Raw genomic sequence first — 14,899 nt, 5'->3', positions numbered from 1 at the left:
CGATTTAGCAGGAGACTCTTGGAACAAAATCCTAAAAGTTTTTAATCAGAGATAGAAGTGAGATGATAATCTGGAGCCATCGTTAACTTTATTTCTACTTTTTTTTTTTTTAATAAAAAAGCGACTTTTGATGTGGATTTTTTTCTTTTTAATTTTTTTAACCACACGCTTAATAAACGTGTAATACGACAAAATTGTGATATTTTGAAAGTGATTCGTATGAAAAATACGTTTGAGTTTCTAATCTAATTTCCCCCCTTTGTGTATTTATGACAGAATTTGACTTATAAACTCGGCTTTTAGATAAGAATCAGATCAACTTTTTAGGTTACTGTTATTATATTCGGTCTTCCTCCATCGTGAAATCCAACTTTAATGAGTTTTCCATCGGTTTGTGCATCTTAAATCCAGTCTCGTCACCTCCTTCTTTTTTTTATTACTTATTTAGGCAAAGATCTCGATTCTAAGGCATGTTGCTGTGGTTAAGTAAATCACAGTCTAGGGTTATAGGGCTTGTAGGTCTGTAATCAACTTCCCACATGCAAAAAAAAGCATATAAAGCCATATGTACAACTCAGGCATTTGAGTTAAAATTCATTCAGAAAGTAAAATAAATAAATAAAAAAAATGACCTCACATCAAGGGTATCCACAAGATTTATTGGTCATATGCAAGAGGTAGATATCTTGCACTCAGCTCAATGTTCATAGGGTTGGTGGTTTTTTTTTTTGTTCTTTTTTTTTTTTAAATGTACAAGTGATCAGACAGTGGTGCAACTCGTGCAAGGCTGAAATGGCATCGTCCCTAAAGTGTGCCAACATCTATAGCATAAGCAGAACAGAATTTCAGATATGCAATTATACACAAATATTGGAGAAGCATTTTGCACCTGGTGAACATTATACACTGAATTATGAGGTGGTGGGAAAAGGCATTACAGTCCTTCCACCCTAGCACGTTAAATGTTCCGTGTGACAGCAAATATTAAAAGCAAGAAGCAGGAAATGTGCTGATTAAAAGCTGGTCAATGTCGATGTAGCTTAACGATAAGCGGATTCCAGTTTATAACAATGTTCAGTCAATCATCTTGTAATTAAATATACAAAAACAGGGCAAAGGAGAAAAAGGGCAAAAAAAAAAAAAAACTGACCCCCTCAGACTGACTTCTTTCATAGACAAAATAAAGAAGCTAGTTATCCATTCGACCATGCGCCATCGGTTCTCGATGCGCCCAGACGAGTCTTTTGGGTTAGGCATTATAATTTATTAAATGTGTCATCCATTGAAGAGCCAGTGCTTTCCCTAGGAGAGCATCACTTGATCGAGATCTTGTTCGATATTTACAGGGGTATTCCACCATCTTTGCACTATGACATTCAACAAATCTCTTCACAGAAGTTTGCAGTAGGTAGCGGTAAGCATGCTACAGAATGTCAGAGGGGGTTACAGTGCAGAAAAGCAGATCCCACAGGATCCTACCATGCAGTCGACCATTGTGCAATTCTGTTCTTGTAAAAATGTATCTCCAACTAAAAGAAAAATAAAAAATGATAAATGTCTGATGGGCAAGCTTACTATGTCATCACAGAACGTACAGCTACTTCCTGTTCTGTACTAAAATATCTGTGGAAATTAGTTTCTGTAGGACTAGTTAAGGTGGAGCCTCAAAAAAAATAACGTTTCTACTGGAAAAACAAACAAAGAATATTAGTGCACACTATACTCAAGTCTCAAAGACAAAGTTTGGCCATGCATACATTTTTTTTTAACCCAACTGTATCTCATCAGCTAAAGATGCTTTCAGCTGGTTTTGTACTGGAGCTATGGACGTAATGCCTTTATCACTCAAATTCTTTTCACGATGCCTTAAGAATACATTTCCGTTGCTTACCTACATAATGCTCATGGCGCCAGTGCAGAACTAAAGCAAACAGTCAACAAACTTTGCTTATCGATTACAATTACAGTGGAATAACTGTATATCTTTGACCAAACAGTTTATTTCAGTGCAAAAATGATGGAATAGATTTGGTCAATGGCCGTGTGGTATGGCATCCAAAATCAAAATAAAGCATGCTTTTTGTATTGAGGCCCGGAAGAGAACTTGGGAGACGTTGAACCCCTGAGGGCTGATCTGTGTAAAAACAAATAGGGGTGACTTTGCAGCTTTAACGAATAAGGGGTTGAACACCGGCAAATGAGAAAGAAGAAAAAAAAAAAAAGCAAGCAGCCTGAACAATATTCTATTCTCCCAACCCATCCTCACACTACTTCCTCTTTAACATGGGAGGCTTTACAGCTTTTGAATCAGTAGTCCAGCGAGCCTCTATCCACACAAAGGCAGTCTTCCTCTTAGCATGATGGCAAAGAAGAAGGCTCGTGATGCAGTGCTGGGGTCCCGTGTTCGCCATTGGCCCACTGGGTTTTGCTATGTGTTGAACGAGTGGCTGAGACTCTGTGGGTGCAGCTGCTGCCACATCTGCTGCTGCTGCACAGCCAGCTGCTGCGATTGGTCTGATGTAGACAGGATGTTGGTAAGGGGAGCCACGCAGTTTGCTGGAATGATCAGACCTGGGTGGCCAAAAAAATAAATTAAGTATTAGCATCTCTTCATGGGGCTAAAAAGGATTTTGGAATTACAACATGTCCAGCTTACTCACCTACTATTCGCTGTCCATCCTCAGTTCTCAAACGGACAATCTGCATCTTCATGTTGCTTCCGCTGACAGAGGCCAAGACACCCTCCACTTTGGTCCACACACTAAGAACGGAGCCACATAGGACATAGTACGTCCGGCAACGCAACCCTATTTCACACTGCAGCCCCACTGACGTCTTTTTACAGTTCCCTCGCCTGTATAAAAAACAGATCTTGTTAATACACTTATTACCAATAAATAAATAAAATAAAAACAGTCAGAGGATAAAAGTTACTCACCAATAGGCATGAGAGCAAACATCCGCTGAAGATTTGTACTGATCTACCCAGCACTGCTTAGCCTCATCTGAAAGAACCTATTTATTAGAAGAAGAAAAAAAAATTAACAAGCATGCCAACAGTCTTTTGTGCCAAAAATTGTTTGCAAATGTTTTGATACATGAATTGGCAGGAGACGTTACCTTTTTGCATCGCTTGCGTATATCTGTGTGCGTCTCCAGTTTGAGCTGTTTTCCTGTATTTGGCCTGTAGACCATGAAGAGTCTCTTTTTGGTGTTGACTTCTTTGACCATGATAGCTATTTTCTTGTTATTCCGTACCTAGTTACATCAAAACAATTCAGCGTATAAGAACTTGTATATGCATCAAACGGGTGGGTGAGCGAGTGAGTGAAATCTTCGAGTGATACCACTGCTCTCACCTGCACGTAGAAGCCATCGTCAGGTCCGCTCTGTTCTGCCCAGATATGTGTAGCATCCTCCCATGACATACCCCTCTCCACACTAACCTGATGGACAGAACACCCTTGTTATCATCTTCTTACAGGTAATCAGCCAAATCCGCATCATCTCCAAAGGTGTATGATGTGAAGAGCATCAGTTTTCATGAAAGACTTAGTTTGGAGTTTCTGAACACTGTAAATCTGTGAGGCTACTAAACGATGCTTATAATGTGTGTATACACCCTTACTGTATAAAGTTCAACATGGCCTGATGTGGAGTAACCTGGCGTCAAGAACTTTTTCGCGTCGATCTTTTTAACTTTCTCATCCCCAGAGCCCAAATCTGCAAAGAAGGGTTTAAGAAATAAAAGCCTTAATATTTTGTCAAATCAAACATCCCCTCAAAAAAGGATTTTTGAATATTCTTTTTTTCTTACCCAGAATTCCCATGTCGTATCTCCCATTCTTTTTAGCATTCTGAATGACAGCATTCAACGTGTCCGAGAAATACTGGAAGAGGGCATTCTGCTGCTGGACTTCCATGCCAAGGATCCGGTTTAAGAATTTTCCAATGTTGTTGTAGTCTTTAAAAAAACAAACAAATAAACAAATAAAATGCTGTTTTGCTAAATTCTCAATGCTTATAATGCTGGATTTGTATGTCTGTGTACATGTTATTTATTTATATAATCAAACAAATAAACACTCCAACTTACCCTTATCCAATGAAAGAACACCAGACCTATCCTCCACATTAATCAGCCCCACACCAATTAAACCATTGCGGATTTCTGTGGACATTCAAACGAGTTTAATTCCAAACCCGCCTGGGCTTAAAGGCTTAGTCTAGTCTTCCAATTACTTAAAACAAAATGCTATTTACCTTTAAAGAAATCCCCTTCGAAATAAGACGGTGGAGAGACCAAGGGTGCATCCAAATTGACAATGGACTTCATAACAATCTCAAGAGCGTTTCTGCCATACTGTAAAACAAGAACAACATTTTTTAATAATTCTATTTTAATTAGATTCAAAATATTTGTAAGGTAAATGAGCTCTTACTTTGTTGTCAAAGTTGAATCGACTGAGGTCCCTTGTTTCTGTTGCTCTTCGGTCTCCATGTGTTAAAGCACCCTATGAAAGAGCAGACAAATAGTTATTTGTTGACTGATTTTTTTTTCCTCTTTGAATTAATACTATTAAATAAATGATAGACATTCACCAAGCTCTCTAGTCTTTTGGCAACAATGGAGGCAAATCTTTGTTCTCCAGCAAGTTCGGATATCAGGAACACGTACTCGGGAGCAGTGACCTGGTTAGATCTGTGTGTTCTGCCTGCAAGGTTCATGCAAATTAATCAAATTTTAACTGCCATTAGAAAGAAAGGTGTGCAGTAGATTCTTATACATTTATCTCCTAAAACAAACCAGATTGCAAAGTACTGACCGAACTGCTGAATAGCCCGGTCTGCACTCCATGGCAGCTCTAAAGTCATGTGCACCCTTCTCCTCTGGTTCTTCACTCGACGGTCTGCTTGCAGTGAAATACCAGAGCTAGCTGCTTCGGAGATTATAGAAATGTTCTGAAAAGAAAAATGCGACTTTAGCACCAACGCATTCAATGATTCTAGGAACAATTTGAAATGAGGGAATATTTCAAACGTACCTTCTCTCCATCCATGAACCTCTGCTTCTCGGTGAGGTTCAGGATTTCTACAGGAACGTCCAGTTCTGATCTTGATTCGTAGGAGATGCTGCCATCGTCATTGCTGACTACTCTGCCTTTGCGCCCAGTCATCTACAAAACACACAAATTGTGTAAATTACACAGAATGTCTAATACTACTGAATTTAAAAAAGGTATGATTTTTTTTTTTTTTACAAAATCTGCAATACAGCGATACCACATCGCTGTAAAAACGTGCCTCTGCCACATTTTCAGGGCCTCCCAACTCATCAATAAGCTCGTCTAGTGTGTTTGGTGGCAGATCCTCAGCCAGTTTCTCCAGCTGTTCCAACAGCTCCCTCTTCATCTGCTGAGCATCCTCCACTGCATCATTACTGGTCACACAGCTACTTTCTTCAGGCTCACTTTTAGCTGTGAGAAAATGACACCAGGTCAAACGCAAGCCTCATTGAAATACTTCAGCATGGTTTAAGTCCTTGCTTGGTTTTAAAGTGTCAAAATGATATGCATTACGCCTCAACATCGATGACTTCACCCTGGAATTTTTAAATTTTTTTCTTTCCATTCAAACACTAAGCTTCTTAGCACTTCCTATTCGCTAGCCATGTTCTCTTCTGGAGAATTATATAACTGCTTTATACATGCTGTGTAGTGCATATATTTAAAGAATGAGTCACAGGAAACATGTCAAGGTAAACATTATAAAAACAACCCTCTGACAATGTAGGTCTGATTCACTGCAATGTTTTCTTCCTCACTTTTATTTTCGACCCCTGCTGTTTTTCTGATCCTTGTCTTAAACAGCACTCAAATTGTATGTCTAATAAACAAACAAATAAATAAATAAATAAAAACACATTTTGTTTTTTATATGGAAACAACTCTATAGTTGAAAAATCTTCTGCATGCATAAAAAAACTTTTAGGAGTATAGAAAAAAAAATTAAACACAGAGCTACAAGATGCATTTTCTAACCACCTACCAGGAGCAACAGTGTTGTTTGATGGGGGTTTTACAACAGGTGTTGTGAAAGCAGGCCTGGTCGAACCAAGCCCAGAGGCTAACAAGGCACTATGAATGGAATCTGGGTCTATGCTTTTTTTCTTCTTCTTGTTCTTCTTTTCCTTGCTCTTTTTAGAGTCTTTACGGATTAGCCAAGGATCTAGAGGCAAAAATATGAGCACACGTTACAGTAGTAAGTCACAGTTCACGTTAAAACGCTCGTTTAAAGAATCTAAAAGAAACCCTGGTACCTACCATCTTCATCATCCTCACTAGAATCATCCTTGAAGGGGTTGAAATCATCTTCGTCCTCATCTCCTGAGCTGATGGAATTAAAGCTATCGTCGCTGTCGTCTTTGTCCGAGACTTCTGAATTGCTCTCATCCGAACTGCTGCCTGAAAGCCCTCCAGATTTCCGAGACTTCTTTGCTCCTTTTTTAACTTCTGCACCTGCAGGTACATTAGGGATAAAAAATTTATTCAGAGCAAAAGCTGAAAGCGTTATTAAAAGCATTTCCACTTAGATACCTTATACAAATAATGAGGTAAGAAAATGTAAAGGTTTGTCTGCAGGGGAGTCAGAGTGTACAGATGTGTTACCTTTTCTCTTTTTTCCTTTCTGCTCCTCCTTGGTTTCTGCTGGTGAAGGTGTTTTCTTTGCTGATAGATCAATACCCAGCAAGCTGAAAAGCTTCTGTCTGTCTGGAGCGGGGAAGTGCTTCTCCACCAGTGACTGCAGGACACCCCTTCAGGATAAAATTATTACATTTTTATAAATTATTATAATCCTCACTGAAACAAAAGGGATTTCAAAAAAGAGATTTTAAAAATGTCCAATTTATCTCTCTCCTCAATATAATTTACTTTTCATTTTATTTTAACTTTATTTATTTTATTCTACATATCAACACACGTTAAGAAACTTTTTTAAAACAGTGAAATTGCATGCAGTGCTGTCAGAATATTAGACACGCTACATGACGTACACCATAATACTGGTGTGCAGCATTTACACGCATGCATCATGTTGGCATTGAGAATCTGAGAACATACTTGTCCAGTTCGGTTACAAAAGAGCTACGATCGTGTTAAACCACAAAAAGAACTTCTCCAATATTACAACAAAGAAAATCATTATTCAGCTGTAGCATTTTTATGAAGGCAGAAAAGTATAGCTGTGTTCAGAGCGACCAGACAGCTCACTGAAGAGGAAATGAAGTAAAGGATATATATATATATATATTAGAGAGAGAGAGAGAGAGAGAGAGAGAGAGAGAGTGTGTGTAATTGTCACTTCATGCTGACCATAGAAAATAAAAAGGCTGCACTTTTGGTCAATGTGATTAATTTTTAAGCAGCAAATGTTTGTTACTAGTCACCAAAGATACCCCATTCAGTTGACAGTACTTACAATGTGGTTTGCAGGTTGTTTAACGATCATATAAGCACAATGTGTTGCATTGCATTTGGTCGTTTGATATTTTGTATTTGTGGTTATTTCGAAAGCCGATCGAACCTTTTCCAAATACACATTCCAGCTATCAGTACATCTGAACATCATGGCATACACTGTAACTGCCAAAATACATTTCTATGGACCGAGTTAATCTTTTCTTGGCTACAGTTTATTCACACTCTTAGACACTGTCACACATGCATCATCACCGAACGTTCCTCAAACATTTTCAATGTTTAACTAGTTCACGCCGTCCCTGAAATCATTGACCAATCATTTCTGAAATCATTTCTCTATGATGCTAAATTCTGGTGCACAAAATTAGCTCAAGATGCTGAGCTAAGTGTACTTAATGAACCGGTAAACCAGCGTGCGTAGCGCTACAAACACAAACGAGTCATGAAAAGTTTTCTGTGCTGAATGTGCTGGGATTTAGTAAGCACTTCACCCTGGCCAGGGTCACAGCTAATACAGAGGTTCTCCCACCAAGGAGCCGGGTTCTGCAGGACAGCAACGCTACTTGCCGCCGCAGTCCACAGGATGAGAATTCATGTTTTCAATTTGTGAAAATTCGACACAAGGTATTCTAACTTGCAACACAAAACAGGACATGAGCATTCCCCAGACACAGGAGTTTCCCAACCTTTGTAACAAGTATTTTCCCAAGTAAAAATGGCAAGAGGAAGTAGCACAGTCTTCCCTTTTCTGGTTCTGGCTTTGTGTGAATATTTGAAAGAGGTAAAAGACTCACTTTGCAGTAGAGACGAAATCATTGAGTTCACCTCCACCTTCCTCCAAGGCCTCAAGTGTTCGAGCTTCACCAGTTGACTGCAGGCCAATGACCACACACTAAAGAAAAATAAATAAATAAATAAATTTGGGAGCCCTAATAAAACATTATGGCTGACTCACGGATTGGTTTTACACCTGAACAAACAAAACATCAAGCCTAACCTTTCCATTCTTAACTTCCTCTCGCGCAAGCTGCACCACTCGGCGCACCTTTGAAGCGATACACAGGTACTTAAAGAACCTCTGGTGCGCGGACCAGAATTGTCCCCACATTGACTTTTTCATGCGTTGTTCAGCATCCATCAAGTTAGCTGCTTGTTGGAATTTCTCCCGTGCGCTCACCCACTGAAACGAAAACATAACAGGGGGTGGAAAAAAAAAAGTCACTCAAGAAATAAATTGAAAACACTTACTTTTTCTTCCATGGTGATATTTGCAAAGAACCAAAATCGGATACGCTAGTGTACATACCAGGCGGACGGACTTGTTATACATTTTGATGTAGTTGTTTGTCAGAGGAACTTCTTCAATCTTGAACGTCACACCCTGGAAACTCAGCTGCCGAGCAATGTACATTCCTCTCAACTTCATATCCATGGCAACAATTTCCATGGCACCAACACCTCTTAAAAAATCCAACACAAAGAAAACATTAAGAAAAAAAAAACACAAGATAGATATTGAAAATACAGAAAGCCACATTATCCAGTCTGAAAGAACTGACCTTCTTTCAACAGCTTGAATAAAATTTGAAAATTCTTTAAAAGGCGTTCCTTCCCCCCAGATCCCAAGACGATTCATGTAAGCCATGTTCCGAGGCTCAGAAGCTCCTACACAAAACAATAAATTAGAACACAGCCAAATCCACATTTAGGTTTAAATACAGAGAAGACTTCTTTGGGCACAAACCTGTAGCACTGGCATAGACCACACGCGCTTTTGGTAGTTTGTTCTGGAGCTCGAGAACAGCAAGTCCAGTCTTTGTGGGTTTCGAAGACCCAATTGGGCAAACGTTTTTGGCTTTGTGACATTCATCAAATATTATCTGAAAAGTCTCAGTTAAGAAAAGCAAGTGAACAGTATTTAAAAGCTCACTGATGTGATAAGAACTTTTTTTTTGATCTATTAAAACAAACAAACAAAAAAATAAACAACAAATTGCATTAATCAGTGAAAGGATACCACACCATCAAAATCATCCCCACACCAGTGGAGTAATTGTTTGAATCTTGTCTTATACTTTCCACCGGTTTGGCTTTCTCCAATCAGGGACGAATAGGTAGCAAAGATCACACCTTTCTTCACACTTCCGTTGTGTTTTGAGGAGATTTTTCCATATTTGAACTTGGGGCAGAACCAAAAATGATTTAAGTTTCACATTAAAAATGGACAGAAGCAAATGTTACAGATCAAACGCTTTCGGTACCTTGTTTAAAGAATGGACCTGAATGTTCTTTGCACCGATATCTCTCAAGTCCCTCTCTGCATCGTACTTCAAGTCATTCGAGACGCTAAACCTGGAAAGTAAAATAAGGAAATAAAAAGCCTTGAGGAAACACTCCCATAATGAAGTATCCATATTGATACAGATGGATCACATTTAAGCATTTTAAAATTAAAAAAAAATCTGTCATACACATCAGGTGCCCCAAGATCTACTATTATCATTAATGTAGTCTTTATAGAGGTCAAAAGAGTCAGGGGTTACATTACCAGAGAGACCTTTTCCTGCCCAGAAGGTAATTTTCATATATGATTCCAGCAATAGTTCTTCCCTTTCCAACACCAGCACCATCACCGATCAGGTAAGCTGCTCTGTCTCCATTTGGAAGGAATGTCTCATGTTGCTGTAAAGTCACGACAGAGAACGTTAAGTTTCTATAACTGTTCCTTGGCACGATAAACGGCTGTGCTTATAAAACAAATATAAATCCATGTTAAATACGTTTGCTGCACTACAGATTAAATTGCATGTAAAACTCAAAGCGTGCCTGCCAAATACAGCCATCTGCCTGGTTTCACTCAAGCCCACACCAACTTGCAAATAATCACACTTAAAACAGCCCATAGTACCTAATAACATCACATTAGATCTGCAACATCAGAATTCACACCACGCCCGAAGCATGGGGCAACTCAATTGTTTACCAGGTCGACCAGTAGGCCTAATTTAGACAAGTACTGGATTTGGAGTCTAGTCGGTTTTTCTGTGAAGCAAACGCTGACGACGGTAGAACATTTCAAAGTAAAAAAGGGATCATTCAAATTCAACACTTTATCTGGATACGTTTTATGTGTAGCCTAAATAATAAATGTCTAGCCTCCTTTCCCAGCTTAGTCTTAATAAGGTCTATTCTCCCATAACGTGCAGATGACTGCAGAATTTAGTCTGAAATATTACATATAGACAGGAAGTTACCAGTATGACAAAAATACAGAAGACGACCAGGCAGAATTTGAGTCGGACACCCCCTGGGTTAAATATTTCACCTACGAGTTTGCGAATACAAACCTGACAAGCATATGTAATGGCTTCAAGCTGAAGAGCAGATAGCCAGCCTCTGTCGATTGTCTCCTCTGGAATGGAAAGTCTGTACCACACGTTAGGAGGGCTGACACTTGAGAGGGAGCTGGTCTCTACCACAGGATCTGGATGTCGCTCTCCTATTTTCACTAGGGGTGAACAAAAAGAATTTTGATAAAGGCTTTCTGCGAGATAAACAAGATACGGCAACACTTCACATCACCACACACAACCCACTCGGACAGAAATCTAAAGCCGAGGTGCTTACATCTATTTAATTTATCTCGGTGTGTGCAGCAGTGTTCACCTGTGTGTCTTTCCTTGTGCTGCTCCTACTTACATTTCATTGGCATGTATTCAGCATACGTTTCTGCGTGACCCAACTCCTCCTCCTCTTCTTCCTCAGGCTCCTCCTCCTCCTTCATTCCAGGTAACTTCTTAAAACAAAACATACATTAATCTGGGAACAAACCCAAGAAAAATTGAGCACATAGACCACTGGATTTAAAAAAAATGAAATAAAAATCTTACATTTACAGGGGAGAAGCTCCTCATTTTGATTTCTTCATTGGCCCAGATTCTGGCGACGTCTTTGCTTGACACCTCTTTCTTCACACCATTGTTTACCTCCACTGTAAGAATCAAAAGAACAACAATACTGACATGGGAAATCAGAGGACTTAGATATTTCCCATGGCTGGACACAACTACACCAAGAGTGATCCCCACCACAGCTGTGAACGCACAGTAAATAATGTGAACCTTATTTTATAGCCCTACGCCTACCTGGTTTATTCATCAACTTTGTGGAGAGCAAAATAATCTCTGAAATGGAAGAGCATCATCAGTAATATGGCAACAATCAGACCAGAAGAATTTCTCAATTAGTGCACGTGAACTGACAAATTATACAGGAATTTAAGTAGCAAGAGTGTGCACCAAAATGATTCTGTTCTTTATATACATTTAAAAAGTATGTGGGTGCTACGATATGTGGTATATCATGAACATTTCTTTTAAACCAACTGAAATTGTAAGCGAGTCTTTTTTGACTAGAACACAGCATGTACAGTACACTTGTACTTAGTAGTTTGTTACATAAAACTGACTTCTGCGTTATGTAGAAGTGAACATTACCCGAAATGAGTAAATTTTTATTTATTTTTTTTACTTTTCTCCCAGTGAGCTTCATGCAGAGTACTTGTATGGAAGTAAAAACTACTAAGTGCTGAGATTGTGCTGCTCTCTAAATCAAAATACTGCACAACACAGCATTTCCCTATTTCACTCTTCATGTGGACAAATGATAAAGTAATGAGCCAGCCCACTGGGCAAGTAAATCTCCAATGTGCTGCCCAGTACTATGTTTTAGTTGCCTGGAAACTGACAAGGTTATCTAACAAAGTAGAACAGCATCCCAAAGAGGTTTCTGCAAGCAACGTCTCAGCAAGTCGCTGTCCAAGACTTCAGCTGAGAAATTTGGTGTTCTGTTCTTGAATTATTCCTAAAAAAAACTATTATTCAAGTCCGTCTAATTTTTTATCAGGCTTAACTGCATGTAGTAAACAGGAGTTACATGACTGACTTTGGGTCAGACTTTATTTTGTGCTGTGTTACCCACTATTTTATTTAATATTTAACGTGCATAAACACAATGTGTGTTTGTGCTTTTATTTTTATAAAATGCCACATGCACAGAAGGACTCACTCGTGCCTGTGGCTGTAGCAACAGGCTGCGCAATATCGGGTGGAGGCTTCAGCTTCATAAGTTCACCGAGGCTGTTTGTCTTCGCACCGCTAGTCCGGAGAAGGTCTTTCAGCTTAATCTGCTCACGAGTCGATGGGACCACACTGCAAACGGTGGCAGTAGTGGAGGACGATGACGAGCTTCGCTGAGCTGCTGCTGATGTCTGCACCACCTTGGTTACTGTGATGGTCTGTCTGGAGGAGGTTCCCACTGAGGGTTTTGTGACCACGATGGTCCCTAGTGATGGCAGTTGATTCAGTTGATTTAAGACGAATGTGGTGGTTGAGGGCTGAGGCTTCTGCTTTTTTGAGGGTTGGGGGATACAAGCGTGGGCAATTTAGTAACACTGTGGCAACAGAATCCTTAAATGCTGTAAAAAGTGATCACATAAAGGATGGTAGAAATTATTATTTGCAAGAAAAATCAAGGACATACTCGGACTGTGACTGTAGGTGTGGGTGGCACAGCAGGTTCAATTCCAACAATTCCAGCTGCTTCACTAACAAGACCAATGTCATGGACATTCTTCGAAACTGACTGAAAGAGACAAAAAAAAGAAAACATACCCATCATTTTATCATCTTATTTTCCAATGATGTTAAATTCAAAATCACCCACATATCCTACACAAAAAAAACATATGCACAAAAACCTACAGCCAAATAATCTCATGACCAACGGAAGACGTGCGCTAAACGGAATTGTTTACCTGTTGAGAGGCAGGGGACTGAGCACTGTCCTGAGAATCAATGTCAAAAAGGTCATTTGGGCAGATTCCACTTTCACTCAGGGCTGCAAGAAGCAAATCTTGTCCTGGATCCATCGTCTAAAAAAAAACAAAACATTATTCTGATCAGTAATAGTTCAAGTGTGTGTTAAATCTAAACTTTCTCAAAAAGTTTCACACTGGACATGAGGTTAGTTGTTGTAAAGGCAAATAGACAAGGTTAGTTACTATGGACCGCACAAATGTTCCACAACACACACACGGTCCTTAGCCTTTACACACGGGTTTTGTTGCTATGACAAATGACAGATACGAGAAATGCGTTGCTGCTCCATCAGAACGGTTTCTGGTGCATTAAGTCAAAATAACATAAACCTTCTAGTAACAGGTTCATAGAAACAATACAGCTTCACCATAGCACGCACCTTTGCACGTGTTTGATCAAACTCATCCAGCTAAGCAACTACTTCCTGGTCTGACTGAGCTTTTTGGGACACTAAGCCACACGGCAACCGGTTAAATGGTTGTGTACATTATTAATACAACGATACAGGCATTATATAGCCAGCAACGCGATTAAACATGCGCAGTCACTCTCTAAGTTACATTTATATTGTCACCGTGTTCTTATAGACACACGTTAAACGAACAAACAAACAAACAAAAAAAGCTAGCTAGCTAAATTATACCCGAGTGCGCTAGTAACCGTAAGCGCTGTAGAAACGTAAGCTAACCCAAAACAGACACTTTCATTTTAACATTTTAAGTCCTATTCGGTAAGATATACGGCAGATTAATAAATAATATTACCAGTGCTGGTTTTTATTTCCTAACAAGACGACTCCAGCGAACCAACACGGACTTTTAACGAAAGTAGCCAAGCCTCGAGTTCTGAAGTTCATGCGCTAGCTTGCTAACGTTCATTACACTGGCGACCTCCTGCACGTAAACTTTGAAAGACGTAATGATTCGAATTTCTAATAACTCAGTAACATCGATTCGACTAGGGGGAGGAGGGGGGGATTCTAATTCGCAGAAAATACACGGACACCAACATGAAGTAAGGTTATGCTAATGTTGCTATGTGGTTAGCAAAACACTCTCGTGCTCTGTCACCCAGCAAGTTGTCGAGCTGTCTGTCCGACCAGTCGTTTACGTTAAGAGGAAAATACGGCTTTGTACTTCATAATGACATTTTTCTGGAAGGAAAAAAAGGAAAAATAGAGATTTGCGGAGAAAATACGCAACGTTGGTGAAGCCAAACGCTGACAAAATGCACTTACACCACGATTTCCAGAGACCTCGAGTGTCGCGGCGGTTTGAAGGATGTTGCCCCTTCGCTTCGCTTGTTTTCTAACCGTCAGCCGCCATCTTTACAGAACGGCAAGAATCGCGTGGAGGTCACGTGATTTTCGAACAGAAAGAAAGAACGATTCGACGCCAGATTTCCGTCGCTGTAGCGCTAGCAACGGTACACAAACGTGCATTAAGTGAGAACGCACCGAAACTAAGCATTAAATGTTTAATATCGGCCATATTAATGGTAGTTTTAGGCAAAAAAGTTGACAGAGAAGGAGAGCGCAAA

The 14,899-nt window shown here is 39.6% G+C and overlaps 1 protein-coding gene across 7 annotated transcripts; it reads right to left on the bottom strand.

The window, feature by feature from the left end:
- Nucleotides 1-638: 638 nt before the first annotated feature.
- Nucleotides 639-14,869, bottom strand: sbno1 (strawberry notch homolog 1 (Drosophila)). 7 transcript variants are annotated; one of them, XM_027139519.2, is made up of 33 exons: nt 14,598-14,869; nt 13,297-13,413; nt 13,023-13,124; nt 12,549-12,885; nt 11,627-11,665; nt 11,372-11,472; nt 11,181-11,277; nt 10,829-10,989; nt 10,030-10,163; nt 9,743-9,833; nt 9,499-9,660; nt 9,226-9,361; nt 9,041-9,146; nt 8,788-8,941; nt 8,479-8,661; nt 8,276-8,373; nt 6,669-6,814; nt 6,324-6,518; nt 6,049-6,228; nt 5,305-5,477; nt 5,046-5,177; nt 4,827-4,962; nt 4,603-4,715; nt 4,443-4,514; nt 4,264-4,363; nt 4,097-4,171; nt 3,818-3,964; nt 3,629-3,723; nt 3,360-3,446; nt 3,121-3,258; nt 2,939-3,015; nt 2,661-2,854; nt 639-2,571 (listed from the first exon to the last, which is right to left on the bottom strand). In XM_027139519.2, the coding sequence occupies exons 2-33, from the start codon at nt 13,408-13,410 to the stop codon at nt 2,429-2,431; spliced, it is 4,218 nt and encodes a 1,405-aa protein (XP_026995320.1). In that variant the 5' UTR covers nt 13,411-13,413; nt 14,598-14,869; the 3' UTR covers nt 639-2,428. The 7 variants fall into 7 exon arrangements, with proteins under 7 accessions (XP_026995320.1, XP_026995317.1, XP_026995319.1 ...); XM_027139516.2 differs by having other exon boundaries at nt 12,549-12,888; nt 14,598-14,839; XM_027139518.2 differs by having other exon boundaries at nt 11,181-11,274; nt 12,549-12,888; nt 14,598-14,839.
- Nucleotides 14,870-14,899: the final 30 nt, after the last annotated feature.

The sequence above is a fragment of the Tachysurus fulvidraco genome, chromosome 20 (genome assembly GCF_022655615.1).
Source record: "Tachysurus fulvidraco isolate hzauxx_2018 chromosome 20, HZAU_PFXX_2.0, whole genome shotgun sequence".
Lineage (NCBI taxonomy): Eukaryota > Metazoa > Chordata > Actinopteri > Siluriformes > Bagridae > Tachysurus > Tachysurus fulvidraco.
The sequence above is the reverse complement of the archived record's forward strand: the minus strand, read 5'-3'. Positions and strand labels throughout refer to the sequence as shown.